The sequence below is a fragment of the Protopterus annectens genome, chromosome 12.part0 (assembly GCF_019279795.1).
Source record: "Protopterus annectens isolate FY-2018-M chromosome 12.part0, PAN1.0, whole genome shotgun sequence".
Lineage (NCBI taxonomy): Eukaryota > Metazoa > Chordata > Ceratodontiformes > Protopteridae > Protopterus > Protopterus annectens.
Window position 1 is genome coordinate 231,459,393 of NC_056746.1, and position 21,196 is coordinate 231,480,588.

General features: G+C 45.8%; 1 protein-coding gene across 1 annotated transcript in view; it reads left to right on the forward strand.

The window, feature by feature from the left end:
* The window catches only part of CRAMP1 (cramped chromatin regulator homolog 1), a 1,694,263-nt gene that overhangs the window by 575,627 nt on the left and 1,097,440 nt on the right, over positions 1 to 21,196 (forward strand). The window contains exon 5 of the mRNA XM_044088908.1: positions 16,531 to 16,702. Coding sequence (XP_043944843.1) covers positions 16,531 to 16,702 — 172 coding nt within the window. The remainder of the gene's footprint in view (positions 1 to 16,530; positions 16,703 to 21,196) is intronic.

A 21,196-nucleotide genomic window follows, 5' to 3' on the forward strand; every position in this document is an offset into this window, starting at 1 on the left:
TGGACCTGCTTGCAAGCGAGACCCCTCTAGTTTTGTCTTACCTGTGTGAGCGACTGCAGACAGGCTTGGCTTATTTCCTCCATTAAAGCCCAGTTGTCTGCTATTTCAGCATGCCTTCCCCTGGAACCCTCTCTTGTGTCCATACTACCAGCTAAGCTGATTCTCAAAGGGTTCTTCACCTGAAGCCCCCCCCCCCCCAGAAAACCACCCCACCCCCATGGAGCCTTAACTAGCTTTTGGAAAAGCTCACGCTCCCTCCATTTGAGCCCACAGACAAAGCTTCCCTAAAATACTGTAATGGAAAATGGTGCTACTCGTGGCCTTGACCTCAGCCAGAAGAGTATCAGAGCTGTAAGCCCTCATGGCTATCCCACCTTTCCTAGTTTTCCACAATGACAGGGTTACTCTTAGAACTAACCCTTCATTCATGCCCAAGGTGGTGAATGACCTCTCCCTGAATCAAGCCATCCACCTACCTTCCTTCTTCCCTAATGCACAAGGGGGTACAGTGAGAGTGTACTTCACTCCCTGGATGTTCACAGACAACTCGTGTTTTACCTGCATAAAGCCTAGCCCATCTGATAGGCTAATCAACTGTCTCCTTCTTTCCCAGAGCCCTGGGAAAGGCAGTAACCAAACAAACCATCTCTGCCTGAATTTCCAAAGCCATCACCTTCTGCTACAAATACCTTGGGAAATCCCTGCAAGGCACTGTCAAATAATACTCTACCAGGGCTATGGCTTCCTCAGGAGCCTTCTTCAAAGGTCTGGATACCTCTGCCATTTTTGAAGCAGCCACTTGGTCATCAGTGCACACCTTCACCAAACATTACAAGTTAGACCACATTTCCAAGGCCAGGGTAAGTTTTGCCAGGGCTGTCCTTCACGGCTAACTGGAAACCGTAGTCCAAGCAACTCCCCACAACTCAACTCCTAGCCAACAAGAAAACAACAGGCCCACTTATAATGCCCCTAAACATCAGAAACATATGCAATAAAATCCAAGAACTACACGCCAGCATAAGCATATATTCCCCAGATATTCTCTTCCTAACTGAAACCTGGCTCAAACCTCACATCAAAAGTGAGGAAATACTTCCACCTGAGTACAACATCCTTCGCATAGACAGTTTGTCCAAAAAAGGAGGTGGTGTAGCATTGATATTTAAACACCACCTCAATATTCAACTCCTGAACTCATCTCCCCCTCACCACAACAATGAAGAAATCCTTTATGCCAATCTCAAACTAAACCCAAACAAAACAATCAATATCATAGGATGCTATTTCCCACCAGGGCAAAATATTACGCCCCTAGAAAGTCTCCTGAGCTGGGCTATTCTATCTCTACTCCAGGAAACCATCATTCTCAGTGACTTTAACATCAACTGGCTATCCTGTAATAACAGTCGCCCAACCATTCACTTTAATCTCCATGGGTTCACTCAACTCATTCAATCCCCTACCCGAATCAACAAAAACCCTAACAATCATACCTTACTTGACTGGATCCTAGTCAACAAAGCCCCTCACTCTTACCTAGCAGGCTGCTTACCTGACAGTCTTAGTGACCACACTCCCACATTCCTAATTCGGCACCACACAGTCTGAAGCCCATTATCCACAGGCAAATACAGAACAAGTCCATCTTCAACCTCAACTCCTTCATCTCCTCCCTGCAAAAAATGAACTGGTCACCACTAAAATACCTCAACCTAGATGAGGCTGTCCACTTCTTCAGCAGTACTTTCCTCTCCATCCTAAACACCCATGCTCCTGTAAGAAATGCCAAAGTCAGATCCAGGCATTCCCCATGGTTACTGAAGACCATCAGAGCCCTAATGAAATCCAGAGATAAGGCCTGGAAGCACTGGCGACTAACAAGAAATAACTCAAAGGCAATCATTCCTTGAACTGTGCAATAAAGCCAAAAAGCATATAAAATTAGACAAATCACTCTACTATGAATCCACCAACCACAACCCTAAGCAATTCTGGTCCACTATTAACACTATCCTCCACCCAGGGAAGGTTGATTACCCCCCAGCCGTCCATTCCACCCTCCTCCAGCAGTATTGCTGAATCCTTCAACAAACACTTCACTGAAACTTTAACATCTCTAAACAAACACTTCCCTACAACAGCCCCCCCCCCACAACACTTGTCTTTTCTTCTTCACCTCAGTACCTACCTCTAACATAAAAAGATTATTGTCAAAACTTAAACCCACCAAACTCACAGCTGACAACCTCCCCTTTGAATACTTCAAAATTGCAGCTGATATACTAGCCTACCCAATTTCAATTCTAATCAACAGTTCCATAGCAGAAGGCTATTTTCCCTCAGTATGGAAAATATCCCACATCATTCCCCTCCACAAAGGCACCCCCTCCACTGACCTCTCCAATTACCGCCCCATTGCTATCCTCTCTCCTCTCTCCAAGATACTTGAAAAATGTATCAACACCCCGGTCTCCAACTACCTCCTAGCTAATAATCTCCTCTCCTAAACCCAACATGGTTTCAGGCCAATTAACAGCACCACCTCTGTTCTGCTCTCCTTCACCAACACTATACTTCATCACAAAAACAATGGCCTCTTCTCTACTGCCGTGTTTCTAGATCTCTCAAAGGCCTTTGACATGATATTTCATGAGCTACTACTCTCTACTCTCCCCAACCTCTCCTCCTAACAATCAGCCTGCAATTGGTTCCACAGTTATCTACACAGATGCCAGCAATCAGTAATCTGGGATGATAACATATCACCTAGCCTCCCAGTTACTTTCGGAGTTCGCCAAGGGTCTATCCTTGGCCCTCTGCTATTCTCACTAACAACCTACATACTGCCATCACACAAGCATCTCTTATACAGTATGCAGACTACTCTGCTCTCATCTGCTCTGCCCCCACTCTACCAGAACTACAACAAATCACACAGGAATCATTCTGTTCTGTAGAAAGCCGGCTGTCAAATGCTCAACTCCTACTCAACCCAAGTAAGACAAAACTTCTCCTGTTCCAACCTTCCAAAGCCACCCAGAACATCCCCCACTTCAACATTCTTGCCAAAGAGAAATACCATCATCTCTCCATCAGAACACACAAAATTACTCTATGTGGAAATAGACAAACTTAGATTTGACACCCACATATCTCTCATAATAAAAAAAAGTTCACAAGAAACTTGGTGCATTATATCGAAGCCACCAGTTCCTAACCAAGGTGGCTAGAATTTCCATAGCCAATTCCCAGCTAATCTCCACCCTACTGTACGCATCCCCCATACTTAACCTTAGACAGACCGACCTGCACAAGCTGGATGCTTGTTGCAACAAAATTGCTAAATTTGCCACTGGAACCTCCTATCGCAGCCATCATTGTATCTCCCTTAAAGAACTAAACTGGCTAGAACTCCCACAACTCCTTCACTTTAATCAACTCACCCTTGCTCATAAACTTATTAACCACCTCCTTAACATCCCTTCCCTTCAAACCCTTCTCCAACCCTATCACCCCACTATGCCCCTAAGATCAAGCAAAAAAAATCAACTCAGTGTTATCAAACCCAAAAACTCAGCAGGAGAAGCCATATTTTCAGGTACCATATCTAAACTTTGGAACAATCTTCCACCCTCTATAACTACTCTACCTTCCAGCAGCCCATTCAAGACTGCGCTCAAATTCCACTTAAATTTGCACTAGCTTTGTCCTTGTTCTAATCCAGACTAACACCCCCACCTAGACTCTTAAACCCAACTATACTACCGCCACTACTAACCTCAGTCAGAAATAGCTAGTTGTCTTTACATACTTTAACATCTTGTCTGACAGCTTTGTTACTACTAATATAAATGGCAAAAAACTATCTTAACTTGCAACATTTACTGTATATACTGTTGATAATCAGTATCTTGTTATTGTATTAAAGCCAACAACCTGTAATGTTTACTATTGCTGCAACTTTTTATCTGTACTTGTCATGTACATAATGTGGAGCTTTTCTCCCCGGGCATCTGCTGAAAAAGGACCTGCATCCAGTCGGAATTTCCCGGTAAACAAATGTAAATAAATAAATAAACCACCTCTAGGCCACCACCCCCTCCTTCACAGTGAGCTTTGGCACTCACCCATATGTTGAATACTGCAAAATGGGAATAGAAGGACATGGAAAAGTTGTGTAAAACCGTAACATAACCATAGATGTTAAGTTGTCTATCTCGCCTTCATTCTTGCTGGATGGGTTCGGAGCCGACCTCGGCTCCGACTCGGCCACTCTAAAAGCTCGAGAGTTGGTTCCACCGGCTCGAGGCTCCCCTTATATCCCACAATGCTAGGCGAGAGTTACCTCAGATCTCGTTTGCCGCTACAGCTTCGAGGTTGGTTGTTTCTACCGGTTCCTGGTGAGTGTTAATTTTTCTTGTAAAAATTACTCTTTAAAACCCCTTTTAAGTTAATATTCTTACTTAGTTAGTGTAGATTAGAAAACTTTATTCCCGACCCTAAATTTTTCCGTTTTCTTTCCCCAAGAACCTTTGGTTCTTCCATTGGGCCTTTAGGCCTTCCCTTCCCTAGTGGAGTGTGTGTGTTTCTTGTAGTTTATTCTAGTTTATTGTACTTTAATTACTAGTATTACTACCAAATTTATTGTGTTTTCCTGACAGGGTATAACTTGTGTGTTTGTGTGAGTGTTTGTGTACACCTGTCAGTCAAAAAAAAAATGTCTAAAGAAGCAAAGGTCTCCGGATTCAAGAAGTGTGATGCGTGCTGTCAGAAAATGTCTCTGACAGACGCTCACACTTCTTGTGTCTATTGTCTGGGGCCTTTGCACCTGCAGGACTCCTGTGCTGTGTGCCATGGCTTCAGCCCCAGGGTCCTGCAGGAAAGAAAAAACAAATTAATTCTTAGAGGCTTACTGAAGCCAGAGGATTCCCTGTCAGTTTCAACAGGGAAGCCCTCTAAGGCATCGAGGTCTTCGGCTCCGGCTTCTGAGCCGAGACCTCAGGTTGCTCAACCTTTGCCTTTATCGGCTCCGGCTGGAGCCGATAAGTCTCAGTCCACAGTTTCTGTGGCTCCTCGGCTCGGCCGGAGCCGAGGTTATTGAGGTTCCGTGTCGGCTCCGACCAGACCTTCGGAGCCGACAACTAGGAAGAGGTCTAGGTCACCATCTCTTGGCTCCGTTCATTCGGCTCCAGGATCTCCCCTGCTGTCTGAACGGAGCCAAAGGTCTCACTCCTCTAGGTCATCGAGGCTGTCGGATCATGACCTTCAGAGGGTAGTGAGTCGACTACTTAAGTCCGAGGCACTAGCCCAGATGCTTCAGAGCCCGACTCATCAGTCGATGCCTGCCCCGGTCCATCAGCATTTTCCTCCTTCGACTCTCTTGAGTTCGGAGCCGGGTCGTGTCGGAACCGAGACTGTGATTACGTCGGAGCCGAGACAATTGTCTTCGGCTCCGTCGGCTCTGTATTCTTCTTTGGAAGAATCTCGGCGCCCGTCTTCCCTCGTCGGCTCGAGGGGTGAGTGGCATCGGACCCTTGTCCGACCCCCTCTCCCTCTCGGGCTTGGCGCTGGTGAGTTCGGCTCCGACATCGGCCTCGGAGCCATCACTGTCGGTGCCGAGGGGGGTTCTTAGCTCCTCGGAGCGGGGACCTCTGGCTCTGCCTGACAGGGGTGCATTCGAGGTCATGCGGAGTGTGTTAGAGCCTGGCTCTACTCCACAGTCGGCTCCGTCCGCCCCTCCCTCTATGCTGCCTCAGGGTAAGTCGACTCACTCCCTCATCCCGGACCACAGAGAGCCAGCTCCTCAGGAGCCCCTGTGGGATTTCATCCTCTTCCGAGGCCTCTCCTGATTTGGCAGAAGAGCCCCTCGGAAGAGGAAGTGCAAGAGGAAACACATTGACTCACCTGAGTCTATCACGTCAGACACAGATTTGGATGATTCTGAGGGTTCTCCCCGTTCCCCTTCTGAAGATGTCTCATTTGCAGACATTCTGGAGATCCTGAAACAGAGGGAAATTGGCCAGCCCTCAACCCTTCGGAGGACGAATCTGTGTATCTTGAGGCGTTTGGCTCTCGTCCTTCCACCTCCTGGGTGTCCCCCCCCTTCCACCCCCTCATGCAGGTGGTTGCTAAGAAGGCATGGGCGGCTCCTGATTCAGTGGACCCCACTCCCAGGAGACCCTCTAAGTTCATCACAGCTCCATCAGACAAGCAATTTTTATCAAAAGGAGTTTCTGTGGATGCTATGGTGGTAGCTGCTGCCACAAAGAAGGAACTGGCTGATCCTTCAGTACCTGTCCATCCACCTAACAAGGAATCTAGGTCCATGGATAGGTACGGGAAGCGGATGTTCTCCTCAGCGACATTTACCATGCGTTCGCTGAACTACCTGTGCCATTTCACTCGTCTTCAAAGGGACTTGATCAAGGAAGCGAGTGAAATGTTAAAGGATCCTACAGCTGCGGGTTTCCAAGACAAGATGAACACGCAGCTGGCTACCCTTAATTCCATATCCAACACCTCCATGCGCCTCCTCTCTTACACGGCCGATGGAGCAAGCAGAGCCGCAGGGACAGGTGTAGCCTTACGTAGGCACGCCTGGATGCGGCTATGTAATTTTGCGGACCCTTTCAAGACGTCTTTCACGAACTCCCCTTTTGATGGATCATCTCTCTTTGGTCCTCAAGTGAAAGAAACCCTGACTAGGTGCGAGACTGATGGCAAGACCCTTTCTGCCGTCGGAGTCCGTTTTTCGACTCCTTCCAGGCCTTACCCCAAAGGCCAGAAGGGTGGAAAGATGTGGTTCCGTAAACAATCTCAAGGGACTTCGCCTGACGCACAGAGTCGTTTTCCTACCAAAGGCAGAGGTGGGAATAACAATGGTAGACGTCGCCCTAGGGGCAGGGGGGGTCCGCAGAACCAGGGCAATCGGGAAGCCTTCCCTGACAAGCCTTTTCAGCATCCCTGAGGTGTTGCCCGACTGCCCATCTTCGGAGGCAGTCGGGGGAAGATTGTCACTGTACCCAGAAGCCTGGCTATCCCTGACTCAAGACAAATGGGTACAGTCCATCATTTCCGAAGGCTATTCCATCCCCTTTCTTCGTTTTCCAAATCAGTCAAAAAAATTCCTTCCAGGTGTTCCACCCGCTCAAAGGGATCTAGCAGCTTTGGAAATTTCAAAACTGCTTGCAAAAAGAGCAATTCAGCCAGTGCCAGCAGACCAACAAGGATCCGGAATCTACTCAAGGTTCTTTTTAGTTCCAAAGAAAACAGGGGACTGGAGACCGATATTGGATCTCAGTGTCTTGAACAAATCAGTCAAGAAAACAAGATTTCGGATGGTCACGCTGCAGTCCATTCTTCCCCTGTTGGGCAAAGGAAACTGGATGTGCTCTATAGACCTTCGGGATGCGTACTATCACATAAAGATGAACAGACGCTCCAGAAGATTCCTCCGCTTCAGGCTGGGAACCAGTCATTTTCAGTTCAGAGCCCTGCCCTTTGGTCTCACCACTGCCCCCCGGGTGTTTACCAAATGCATGGCAGTGGTAGCTTCTCACCTGAGACGACAAGGATTCCAGGTGTTTCCATATTTGGACGACTGGCTTCTCACAGCTCCCACCAAGCATCTCCTTCTGATGGCCAGAGATTATACTTTTCGCGTTTGTCAAAAACTGGGTATTTCAATAAATTGCGAAAAGTCTGTTTTGTCGCCTTGTCGTACTATTACCTACATAGGCGCAAACCTAGATACTATAAACATGTCTGCAAGGCTAACTCACCAAAGGATATCAGACATTCACAAATTGGTGTCACTCCTTCTCAACAACAACAGAATCAAAGCCAGGTTAGTTCTAAAGGTGTTGGGAATCATGGCAGCGGCCATACCTCTCCTTCCATTAGCCAGATACCACATGCGGATCCTTCAGTGGATGCTTTTTACTCAATGGTCATACCAGGAACTTCCAATGTCTCACACCATTATGATCACGCAAGCGTGCAGAAAGCATCTCATGTGGTGGATGTCTTCCCCCCAGCTCCTGTCGGGAAGACCCTTTGTTCCACCTCCTCCGGTTGCTACTCTGACAACGGATGCCTCCCTGATCGGGTGGGGGGGGCATTATCAGGGCAGGACAGTCCAGGGCACATGGCAACCAAACGAATGCCACTTGCACATAAATGTTCTGGAGATGAGAGCAGTGCTTTTAGCGTTGCAAGCCCTTCAAGACTCTCTTCCCTTGGGAACAATTGCAATCCAGACAGACAATATGTCTGTAGTGTGGTACATCAACAAACAAGGAGGAACCAGATCATACCCCCTGTGTCGAGAAGCACTCAGACTGTGGCAATGGGCGATTTCTTCTCAGCGTTTTCTGATAGCAACGCACATCCCGGAAGTCCAATCACATTGCGGACAAGTTGAGCAGAGCTATACTCATGCCTCACGAGTGGTCTCTGAAAGACTCTGTAGTGAGAGAAATTTTTCTCAAGTGGGGTCAGCCTTGCTGCGATCTTTTTGCTACTCCCCAAAACAGGAAGTGCAGAGAATATTTCACTCTATTCCTTTACCAGCCCAACCCAGCAGAGACGCTCTAGTCCAAGTTTGGCCCGGGGACTTCTGTATGCATTTCCTCCTTTCCCACTGATCTCTCAAGTAATACAGAAAGCTATCGCTCAGAAGGCCTCATTGATCCTCATTGCTCCTTACTGGCCTCGACAAGTGTGGTTCCCCTTTCTACATCGATTTCTTTTGGAGCGACCGTGGAATCTGGACCTAGTTCCAGATCTTTTGATCCATCAGTCGGGTCAGTTTCATCGCTCCCTCCCCTCTCTGAACCTCACTGCTTGGTTCCTCCAGTTCCAACCATAGCCAGGCTTCCTCAATTATCTCACTCTGTTAGAGATATATTGATAGCTTCCCATAAATCTTCCACTCAAAAGATTTATTTGAGTAAGTGGAAACGCTTCTCATATTGGGCACAAGGAAAGGACATAGATCCTTTCACCGCTTCCATCCAACTAGTCCTTGATTTTCTAGCTGAACTCTTCCATGCAGGTTCATCTCCATCTACACTTAAAGTTCAATTGGCAGCTATTTCTAACTTCCATGTGGGTATTTCTGAATCTGCCCTAATGTCCCACAAACTTTGCAAAGCCTTTTTGAAAGGAGTTTTTCTTCTCAGACCTCCTATAAGAAATCCTCCTTCTCCTTGGGACCTAAATTTAGTTCTTGCTTCTTTGATTCTTTCCCCTTTCGAACCTGCAGCTTCCTGTTCCTTGAAATTATTATCATGGAAAACTCTCTTTCTGGTGGCTATTACATCAGCTAGAAGAGTTTCAGAACTTCAAGCACTCAGTTGTCGTCCTCCTTATCTTTTGTTTCATAAGGACAGAGTATCTTCTGAACTAACCCGTCCTTTTTGCCTAAGGTGGTTTCAACATCAAATCTAAACCAAAGCATTGACCTCCCTGTCTTTTTTCCAGAGTATTCCAATAGGTCTGAACAAAAATTACACTGTCTGGATGTTCATCGTCAATTAAGGTACTACTTGGATAGAACAAAACAATTCAGAAAATCTGATCAGCTGTTTGTCTCCTATGCGGAAAGCAGAAAGGGACTTTCAGTTTCAAAGGTATCATTATCCAGATGGCTAACATCTTTGATTTCCCTGGTATATGAAATTAGACAACAAAATTGCCTAATAAACCTAAAGCCCATTCCACCAGAGCTTTGGCTACTTCTTTAGCCTTCCAAGACAGACTGCCTATTGACACCATTTGTGCAGCGGCTACTTGGGCTACTCCTCACACTTTTATTTCTCATTATAAGTTGGATTTAGCTTCTAGGCATAGAGCTAACTTTGGTTCCACTGTTCTCAGGAGTCTGTTCCGTTAGGCCACCCGGGACAAGGTGCTAGGACGGTCCCATCCAGCAAGAATGAAGGCGAGATAGACAACTTAACATATAGAAGTTATGTTCTTACCATAACGTTCCATGTTAGTTGTCTTCTTCTCGCCTTCTTCTTGCGTCCCACCCTCCTTCCCCCTGGCCTGGACAGACCTAGAGGAGTTGTGATCGTGACCTCTCTTTCTACTACCTCTTTCTTAGTCATATGCTATTATGCATATTTCTTGGTTCAGGATGTAGGTCACCCTTCTTTCTTCCTGTTGTTAGAGGTGGATTCTGTTTTACAGTTATACTGTTCCTGTTATAAGCTGGGGTTAGCTTACAAACGAGATCTGAGGTAACTCTCGCCTAGCATTGTGGGATATAAGGGGAGCCTCGAGCCGGTGGAACCAACTCTCGAGCTTTTAGAGTGGCAGTGGAGCCGAGGTCGGCTCCGAACCCATCCAGCAAGAAGAAGGCGAGAAGAAGACAACTAACATGGAACGTTATGGTAAGAACATAACTTCTATTTGTCCTTCTCTTCCATGTTGCTGTATTTCTTCCCACCCTCTTCCCCCTCCTGTTAGACTGCATTTAGCTTTCTGGGTGGCAGAGGACTGGTGTTGCCCTTACTAGGACTGGTCCGACTGGCGCTTACAGTTCTGAGGGCTTTGAGCCACACCAGACGTCCCATGTAGCATACAGGGACTGAAAACATTTGTATACTGGCTGGACGTTCGCAAAGCAAGAGGGGTAAACTCATAAGTTGAATATTGCAACATGGAAGAGAAGGACATCTATGGTTATGGTAAGATTTTACGCAACTTTTCTTCCAGGAGTCTCACTGAAGACTATGTGGAGAGGTTGGTGATGAAGAGTCTTTGGACCCAGGGTGTGTCAGGCACTCCTTCGGCTCCTACCCAAGACCTTCCCCTTCACCTGCAAATCCTCCTTCTCTAACCTCCACAGGTACCTTAGAGTCTTCAGTTCCATTCTTCCCAGAATCAACCATGTTCCAAACATTTATTTTTCGTCAGAACAGACAGTTACCTTGAGCACTTCAGTTCTGTCGGAACTGGATTTCTTTTGGGGTTGCAGCCTGGCAGTTGGTTCTGAGTCGTTTGGGTCTGCTCATAGTTTTTCAGAGCAGTCCTGGTGCCTCGGTGAGTCGGCATGGATATGCTTGAGTCTTACTGCTGTCTCTGTGGGGACCTCAGTGGAGTGGGGGGGACTTCGGAGCAAAGGCTTTCCTTTATGGCCCCAGAGCACCCTTTTTCTTCTGATGAGTTGGCCTTTGAGGCCATGAAGAGAGCATTGGCTGCTTCCAGTACTAGGTTGGATCCTTTCATCTTGGAGCCTCTGTCTCTGGCTGCTCAGGTGTGGAGCATCAACCAACTCCTCCACAGGGACATCGGGTACTGCAACCTCAGGCTACTCAGCGGGTTACCACTTTCTCTGAAACCTCCCTAGATGTTCTCCTTGAGGAGGTCCCTTGGAAGAAATCGTGCAAGAGGAAGCACCTGGACTCTCCAGAAGAGTCCGTCATAGACGACACAGATTTTGGTGAGGATGAAGGGTCCCCCGGATCACCTCCTGATGATGTCTCATTCAGAGACATCTTGGGAATACTTAGAGAGTGGTTGGATGTCCCTCGACCCTTTGATTGAGGAATTTGTGTACCAGCAGGCTTTTGGTATCCACCTGCCTACGAGCTCATCAAATTGATCTCCCGGTGGGTTTGGAAGGCTCCTAATACTACTGAACCAATCTCTAAGAGACCAGGTAAAATTATAACAGCCCCAGAAGACTAGCCTTTTTGGACTAGGGGAGTTGCTGTAGATGCCATGGTGATAGCGGCAGTGACCAGAAAGGAAGTAGTGGAAAAAAAGTTCCTCTATCCATCCCCCAACAAGGAGTCACGGGCAAATGATAGATTCGGGAAGAGAGTTTATGCTTCATCGACCTTTGCCCTGTGGTCTTCATTTGACAAGGCTGCAGAGAGATCTGATCAAGGGACTCTCAGATACTCTTTCAGAAGCTTTTTCAGAAGAGGTACGGGATTCAGGCGCCTCTGTTATCCTGCCATCTTTTTTCTAGTTTGTCCATGTGACTCATTGCTCATGTTGCTAAAGGAACGACAAGAACAATAGGTTCAGGCATTTCCCATAAGGAGGCATGCCTGGATATGCTTATGCAATTTTGCAGAGCCCTTCAAGTCTTCATTTGTCAATGCACCTTTTGACAGCTCTTCCCTTTTGGCCCCACTATTAGAGAGACTAACTAGGTGTGAGGAGGGGAAACCCTTTCTGCCTTAGGAGTACTTTTTTGCACTCCTCAGAGGCCCTTCTGTAGAAACCATTGGGGGATGGGAAAATGTTGTTCAGGACATCTCAAGGGTCTTTCCAGACTACACTTGATGAAAGTTCCCCCAGAGGCAGAGGGGGGAACAGTAATGGAAGATGCTGCCCTTTCGGCAGTGGTGGCCTGTAGCGTCAGGGTTCCTGAGACTCCTTCATGAGACCCTTTCAACACTCCTGAGTGGAGGCCCAATTGTCCACCTCTGGAGGCAATTGGGGGACATTTATCCCTGCACCCAAAGGCCTGGCAAGAAATCACTTCTGATACTTGGGTGCAAAAGATAATTTCCAGAGGCTATACAATGCCCTTTTCCCATTCTCGTCCCAGTTCAAAGAAATTCCCTGATCCACCCAGTCAGAGGGAAGAGGCAGCCATTTAAATTCAAAAGCTGCTAGAAAACGTCATCCAAGAAGTCCCACCAGACCAAATAGGATCTGGATTTAACTCCGTATTCCTTTTAGTGTAAAAGAAAAAATGGGACTGGAGACCAATTTTGGATCTTGGTGTACTGAACAAATATGTTCAAAAGAACAAATTCCAGATGGTCATGGTTTGGTCCATTTTTCCGTTCTTAGGAAAGGATGACTGGATGTGCTCGGTAGATTTTCAGGATGCATATTACCAGGTCTACTACAGATGATCGAACTTTTAAAACATCGCTTTTCATATGGCCGAGACCATATGATCGATGTTTCAAAAGTTTGAACACCTGAAAAAAAAAAAGCAAAACAAACAAAAAAAATTCTTGGATGTTTTTTCAGGGGGACAAGCCCCCCTGCACTCCCCACACCCCCTTCTGTTTAAATATACCAACTCCAAGATAGCACTACAGTGAGGAAAAGGGAAATTTCCCATTCCGCGCTGTATGTAGATCTCCGTTCAGAACATTCTAAGTTTTAAAACTTTGATCATATGGTCTTGGCCATATCAAAGTCGAAGTTTTAAGATTTCAGTCATCTGTACGGGACCTGCACTACCATATAAAGACAGAGCCAATAATTACTAATTCAGAGTTTTGCCCTTGGGTCTTACCACAGACCCCAGGGTGTTCACCAATTGCATGACAGTAATAGCAGCTTAGTTAAGATGGCAAGGATTCCTGGTGTTTCCATATTTAGATGACTGGCTCATTTTCTCTACCACCAGGCAACTTCTGTCAGCAAAACAAAAGGTTCTATGGTTATGGAACCACCTAGGCGTCACAGTCAACTTTGAATCCTCACTGGAACCCACACAGAATCTAACATTTATAGGAGCTTTGTTAGACACAAGAACCTCCATTGCCTCACTCCCTCCTTTTCGATTGGAAAATATCCAGACTCAAGTCCGTACTCTTCTACAAAGAGAGCGAGTTCCTGCAAGACTGGTGCTTCGAGCATTGGCATCAATGGCAGCCACCATAACTCTTGCTCCCCTAACCAGGATTCACATGAGTATATTCAAGTTGTTACTTGCAGTTCAATGGTAAGTCCTTCAGCATCCCTTGTCAATCCTGATATTAATTACCGACATATACAAAACAGATCTTGTATGGTGGATTAATTCAAACCAAGTTCGACAAGGATGCCCTTTCATTTCCCCTCAGCCCAAGGCCACGGTGACCAGGGACATTTCCCAGCTTGGGGCAGGGGGGTGGGGAGTATTGCAAGGGAGAGACAGTCCAAGACACTTGGTCCTCAACAGAGTCTAATCTGCACATAAATGTTCTAGAGATGAGAATAGTGTTGGTGTTGAGCATTTCAGGACTTTCTACCTCTAGGAATGATTTTGATTCAGACAGACATGTCAGTGGTCTGGTACATCAGCAAACAAGAGGGAACCTTAATGTTACCCCTTATGCTGAGAAGTCATCAGGGTATGGCAGTTGGTGATCTCACCCAACCATTTTCTGATCGCAGCGCATATTCCGGTGGAAGTCCAACATGACAAATTGAGCAGGTGCATCCTACCTCACGAGTGATCCTCAATTCACTAGGATCGGAAAAGATTTTTTGAGTATGGGGCTAGCCTTACTGTGACCTTTTTGCCTCCCCTGTAAACAACAAATGCAGCAGCTACTTTTCCTTCATTCCCAAAGAGGGGGAATAACCAAGGGAAGCTCTTCTCCATGATTGGCCACCTGGTCTCCTTTATGCTTTACCAACAACTCCTTTAATTCCCAAATTTCTACAAAAAGACAAGTTGAAGGGCAAAGTCATCCTCATTACCTCATTTTGGTCTCGGAAGATATGGTTCCCCTTCCTATGGCCTCACTTAGTTCATAGACCATGGACTCTAGATCCAACTCTGAACCTCCTGTCACATCTGGTGAGCATCAGTCACCTAGACATTACACCTCTCAAGCTGACAGCTTTGTATCTCCAATTCCATTAGTGGCCAGGTATGATTTGCTTTCTTCCCCAGTTAAACATGTACTTTTAGCGTCTCATAAACCATCTACTCGCAGACTTTTTACACCAGTAAATGGAAGTGGGTTTGTTCATTGTCCTCCTTACATCATATTGACCCTTTTTCTGCACCAGTCCATCAAATTCTTCACTTCCTAGCCTCTGTTTTTCAATGATGATGCTTCTACTTGTACGATTAAAGTTCAGCTGGCAGCCATTTCTAATTTTCACCGTGGGTTCCGGGGATAATCCCTTGCTTCGCATAGATTTTATAAAGCTTTTTTAAAAGATGCCCTTCTCTTAAAGCCTCCTTAAAAGGACCCTACTCCTCATTCGGACCTCACTTTAATGCTGCAAGCTTTGATGCAATCTCCTTTCGAGCTGGCTTGTACGTGTGACATGAAGTTCCTTTCTTGGAAAACTGTCTTCTTAGTGGCCATTACCTCGGCTAGAGTAATTTTAGAAATTCGGGTACTCTCATCCAAGCTGCCATATTTGATCTTTCACAAGTTTCTTTCAGGATCAATCCATCTTTCCTACCTAAGGTTGTGTCTGCAACCAACCTTAATCAGTGCATTAATTTTCCAGTATTTTCCCAAAATGTTTCTATCAAGGGGGAGTACACATTACATTTGTTAGTTGTTTACAGGCAACTAAGGTTCTGCCTTGACAGAACTAAGGACAATAGGAAATCGGACCAGCTGTTTGTTTCCTTTTCAAATTTCTAGTTGGGTCAGCCTGTTAACAAAGCTAAGTGGATTTCAGACTGTATTTCCTTTGTTTATAGGAAAAGAGATATTTCTTTACCTATACCACCAAAAGCACATTCATCTAGAGCAGTAGCTACTTCTGCTGTCTTCCAGTCAAGAACTTCCATGGATGACATCAGTGCAGCTGCAAGTTGAGTGTTTTCTCATACCTTTATTACTCGTTACAAATTAGATCTGGTGTCTAGGGGTACAGCATCATTTGACTCGATGGTGCTCCGGAATATCCTTCCTTGAGTCCACCCAAGGTTCCAAGTAGCTGGGGACTCTGTCCCACAGATGATGACAGAGTGAAGATAGACAGCTTCAGATAATGAAGTTGCGTTCCACCTGAGTTGTCCATCTTCGTCTGTCATCAACTTTCCTCCCACCTTCCCCTGGGCAGATTTCCTAGAAGAACAGGTGCTCACTTGAAAATCATTTTGGAGATTCTTTCAATCCAGATATGGTCTCATTCATTACATTTGTCTACTTCTCTCATAAGCAGATTCGATCTACCCAAAGCATTATGGGTAAGGGATGTGCTCAAGAGTTTTTTTGGCATCCACGAGCTGTACTAACGGCTGAGTCGGTTCCAAAGGATTGGAACCGAACCCACGGGTGATGACAGATGAAGATAGACAACTCAGATGGAGCGTTATGGTAAGACATAACTTTTTATTCTCTTTGTTGGTTGCATAACTAAGACCAGTACCAAATATTAATTATGCAGCTGATCCGTGTTGTAGGTTTGTAGTTTCCTTTGAGTATAAAAAAGCCTTTCTGTAGTGGCATTCTGGCAGGTTTATTAGGTAGTATCATTTTGCTTTTTATCTTCATTGTTATGTATATGACTGGAAGTACTGATAATTAAGCGACTTAGTCGAGTAACTGGCTGTTTTATATTTACTGTCACCAACATTAAAAATTGGTCTTGGGTCAGTGTGAGTTGCCTATGTTACAGCAGTTTATATCTGTACAGTCTTTATCCATTATCCATATTCAGAGTTTTTTGAATGAGTTGTAGGCTTTCGTACTTAAAACTGAGGATGCACACAAGCCTTGTAGAATACTTAGATTGATGAGCCTGTGTTTTTTTTAAAGTCATTTGCTTTATTCAGACATAACATTTTCAGTGTTTTCTCTTTAGTCTCCAGAAACAAATTCTGTTGCAACCTCTCCAATGAAAACTTCTTTAGAAGACCAGAATTTTACCCCACCTGGGAAGATTATCACAGTAAATACACGAAGCCCAAGCTGTGCTCGAAGCAACTCTTCTGTGCGAAGCAACAAAGCATTTTCCCCAACTATTGGCCCCTCAGGTAAGACCATCTTAGCTTCTGCATTGATGGCTCATGTGAAGACTTTCACACTTTGCAGAACATATTCATGATTCTTAACACCACTGAAGTGATTTTCTGTTCAGTAGTAGAAATCCCTTGCTAATTTTTATTTTCCATTACAGGAAAGTATATGCCAGTGATTCTCCCTGCCCCATCTCCTATCATGTACATTAAGTCCTTTTCTGATTTAATATCTTATTTTCCTGGGATGCATTTTGTGGCTGATGAATTTGTCTCCTTTACTACTCACCTTCAGTGATTTGCTTGGTGATCTGCTTGTCCCACTTATTGAGTTTTATATTATGAGTTTCTTTTCCACTCACTCACACATAGTATGTTCAGTTGTGCCATCAATAATGTAGGTATGACTGATGTTTTGGTGTCATAGGATCAGGTGGGGGAGAGACTGGCCTGACGTCAAGTGTTTTGGTAGGATCTGATGTTAACTTAGTCACCATTCGTCATGCATGGGTCTAGTATCAGACATTGGATCCAAGCTGGCAATACTTAGATAACAGCTTAGCTCAAGCTCTTCCCCTCCCATAATGCTCTGCTGCCCTCTAACCCTCAGATCTCATTTGCTGCAGTTAGACAGATGCATATTGCTCAGCTCCTCTGGGATTCCAATTTTCAAAACAGTAAGTTTTCTTTTTGGGTTTTCTCCTTATTCCCTTCTTAGTTCTCTTAGGTTTCATAGTTTCTCTAGGTGTTCCGCATTAGTTGAACCGTCATTTTTCATCCCCTCCCATTTGTTTGGCTTTTGTAGCCTTTTCCAGTGTTTTAGTTGGTGCAGTTTGTGTGGAATTTTTTCTTTTGGGAAGTTCTTGTTTTCTAGTAGTATGTGTCTAGTTTCTGTGTGTTTTGTGTTTTTTGGGATGGACTTAAGCGTTTAGGACTGTGGATTGGATTTTTGACTCCTGTATTGCTTGCCCCTTTGGAATTGTTTGTGTTTTTTTTTGGCCATTATGTCAGAGAAGCCTTCAGGGTTTAAGAGGTGCTCATGCTGTCGGAAGATGTCCGTTTCCAACTCACACGAGGAGATGTCCTTCAAGGATGCATCTGCAGTCATAACATATGGGTTGTCCTGCCTCAGGCAGCCCTTCGGTCGGCCGGATTCCAAAGTCCGGGTCTGGCCTCGGCTGATGTCGCACTTTCCCCGACGTCAGAGCGTCTGGGGTATAAAAGCATCAGCCGACGCCATTTTCCTCGGTCTTTCATGCCGCGCGGTGCCCGAAGCAGAAGCTGTTCACAAGTGCCGGTCGGTCAGATCCAGAGATTTCAGCTACCGAAGACTTCGAAAAAAGCTAAGTACCCCATTGGGGACTCTTTTTTGCCTCAGCCGATGTCAGACAAAGCAAATAATTGTTTAACTTGTGGGAAACAAATACCTCATAAGGATTTCCATTCTTACTGCCTTCCTTGCTTAGGCCCAGACCACGATGTATTGGCTTGTTTAGCCTGTGCCTCCTTCAACCGACGGACTCTTAGACGTCGGTCGGAGTTTGCAGAGGAGTTTTTTGAGCCGCTTTTGCTTATAAAATGCCGTCGGAGACTCCGACTTCGCATATGGTCAAAAAACGCAAGGAAAAGGACCGACACTTGCGGCCCACGGTTTCAGCTGAAACCACGGTTAGGCCTACCGCGAGTGTCTCGGTTTCGGCCGAAACCGAGTCCACGGCGATTCCTACTACCGAAACCATACTTCCGACCACCGAGGCCAGAGAGGCCCCGGCTGAGTCTGCTTCAGAACTCCCTACCGAAGCTAGTGTTCAGGAATTGTCCGACACCATACCTTTGGACATTTCTACCCCTGCACGTGGGGCTGCTAGGCCCCCAGCTTGTATGTCTATTAAGGCCTTCTCCAGGGCTAAAGCTGCCAAACTTTCAAAAGCTTTGCCTGCCAAATCTACATCCCAGAGGCCTTCCTCTAGTTCACAGATCCTCAGCCTTGCTGAGGACCTTATCTCCTTAATTAGGGGTTCACAACCTCACCCAGACAGGGCCTGTCAACCTCCTCCAGACAAAAGGCCCAGGACTGACCCCTCTGAACCTCACTCCTCAGATTACTCCACGGATGGATCTGATTTGTCAGACCACCAGGAAGGGGCCTACTCGCCTTATGAGGATTCAGATGCAGAGGAATCTATCCCTTCGGCCTCCCCTCCTGAAGAATTTTCCTTTGGGGAGACTTTACACTCCATGAGAGAGCACTTTCAATGGCAAGGTCAGGATTTCTCTGATTCTAGAAAAGATTAAGGACCTTTTGCATTTGCCTCAGCATAGGCCCTTAGCTATACCTCCTGTTCTAAATGTAATTGATGATGTGTACAATGATGTCAGTACAGCCCCTGATTCTTTTCCTCCGGCCCCTGCCAAACCTGACAGATATTACAGGGTCCCGGATTCTCATTTCCATCTGTATAAAGCCCATGCTGCAGACCCAGAAACTATTTCTCAGGGCCCTAAAGGGGTTGCAGCCGCTACTGCCAAAAATCCCCTACCCTCTGAAAGAGAGTCTAGAGCTTGAGAGAGATGGGGGAAAAAAGGTTTATACATCTGCTACTCTTTCTGCCAGGGCATTAAACTGTCAATTCCATATGATACAGTACCAAGAATTTTTGTTAGATCAACTGAATAAGAAACTTTCTTCTCCTGAACCCTTAGACCGTAAATCCCTTCAGGATTTGGTACATAACTCACAACAGGTTAGTAATCATTTTTTAAAATGTGGCTATGATGCACTGGAGGCTTCATTCAGATCAGCTATGACTGGGGCAGTTATTCGTAGGCATGCCTGGCTGAAGGAGCAATCTTTGCCAGACCATGTCAAAGCTAAACTCCTCGATGCTCCAATGGAGAAACAAAATTTATTTGGCTCCCCTGCACAGGAGATTCTAAAAAAAGGTTGAAGAAAAAGCAACATCTGTGCAAACTGTTAAAGATTTCCTGCAAGTTCAACCACCGAGGTTCAGCAGAAACTGGCCTACAAAGAATTGGTCCTTTCCGGACTCATCCAGAGCACAGAGAGGCAGGAACAGGCGCCCTAGAGGCAGAGGTCAGTCGAAGGGCCCCTACAGAGGCCGTCAGTGGCAGCCTGCCAACCAGAGGAGTAGTGCAACAGCTACAACTACAACCACTACTACAGGACAGACCCAATGACTTGACTCTGATTCCGCCTACCAGGGATCAACTGGAAGCACCCTTGGGCGGAAAGCTGGCTTTATTCTCAAAAAACTGGCATTGCATTACAAAGGATACATGGACATTGCAAATAATAGACAAAGGATACAGGTTTCACTTCCACACTTTGCCAAAAAGAAGCGGAATGCCAAACCTTCCACCAAACCAGAAGGCAGAGGCTTTAAGACAAATCAGCAATTTACTTCAGATGAAAGCTATAGAAAGGGTACCATGTACAGAACAAGGACAAGGATTTTACTCCAGACTATTCCTTGTACCAAGAAAAGAAAACCAATGGATGCCCATTCTCGACCTGTCCGCACTGAACACTTATCTCATTGTGCCAAAATTCAAAATGCTGACCCTACAGCAACTTCTTCCCATGTTGGGCAAGGAGTCTTGGCTGGTGACTCTAGATCTCAAGGAGGCATACCTGCACGTCCCTATCCGACCAGATTGCAGAAGACACCTCAGATTTCTTGCAGGATCAGAGCATTATCAATTCTCAGCATTGCCCTTTGGCTTATCTACTGCGCCCAGAGTATTCACGAAATGCCTGGCATCAGTAATTGCACATTGCAGACTTCAGGGAATTCAAATTTATCCATACCTGGACGACTGCCTAATACAAGCGGACAACAAGAAAAAATTGTTAAAGGACTTGGCCTATGCCATACACCTGCTACAGACCTTGGGAGGATACACAGTCAACATCCAAAAGTCAAGACTAGTACCATCCCAAAGGATAACCTTTTTGGGTGCGGATCTGGACACAATCACCCAGATGGCTTTTCTCACAGAAGAAAAACAAAAACAACTTCCAGATTACTTCATGATTCTGACCAGACAAACTCAGCTTACTGCAAGGAAAGTCCTGCAGGCCCTGGGTTACATGGCATCCTGCATAATTTTAATTCCACATGCCAGGCTGCATATGAGGAAATTACAATGGTACCTAAGGAGTGTATGGTCTCAACACAGTCACAGTCTAGAAACCATGATACCAATCATTCCATGCCTTCAAAAGGAATTCCTGTGGTGGGCTCAGGCCTGCCAGTCCAACAGAGGGTTGCCTTTCAACAAACCAAAAACAAGGCAGACCATCACCACGGACGCCTCAGACCGAGGATGGGGAGCACACATGGAGGACAAACGTATCCAAGGCCTATGGCCTCAAGGGCAGCTAAGCATGCACATAAACCAAAAGGAAATGCTGGCAGTGAGGCATGCAATCGAGGCATTCAGACCCTTCCTCCAACAAGGACATCTGTTAATAAGGACAGACAACACCAC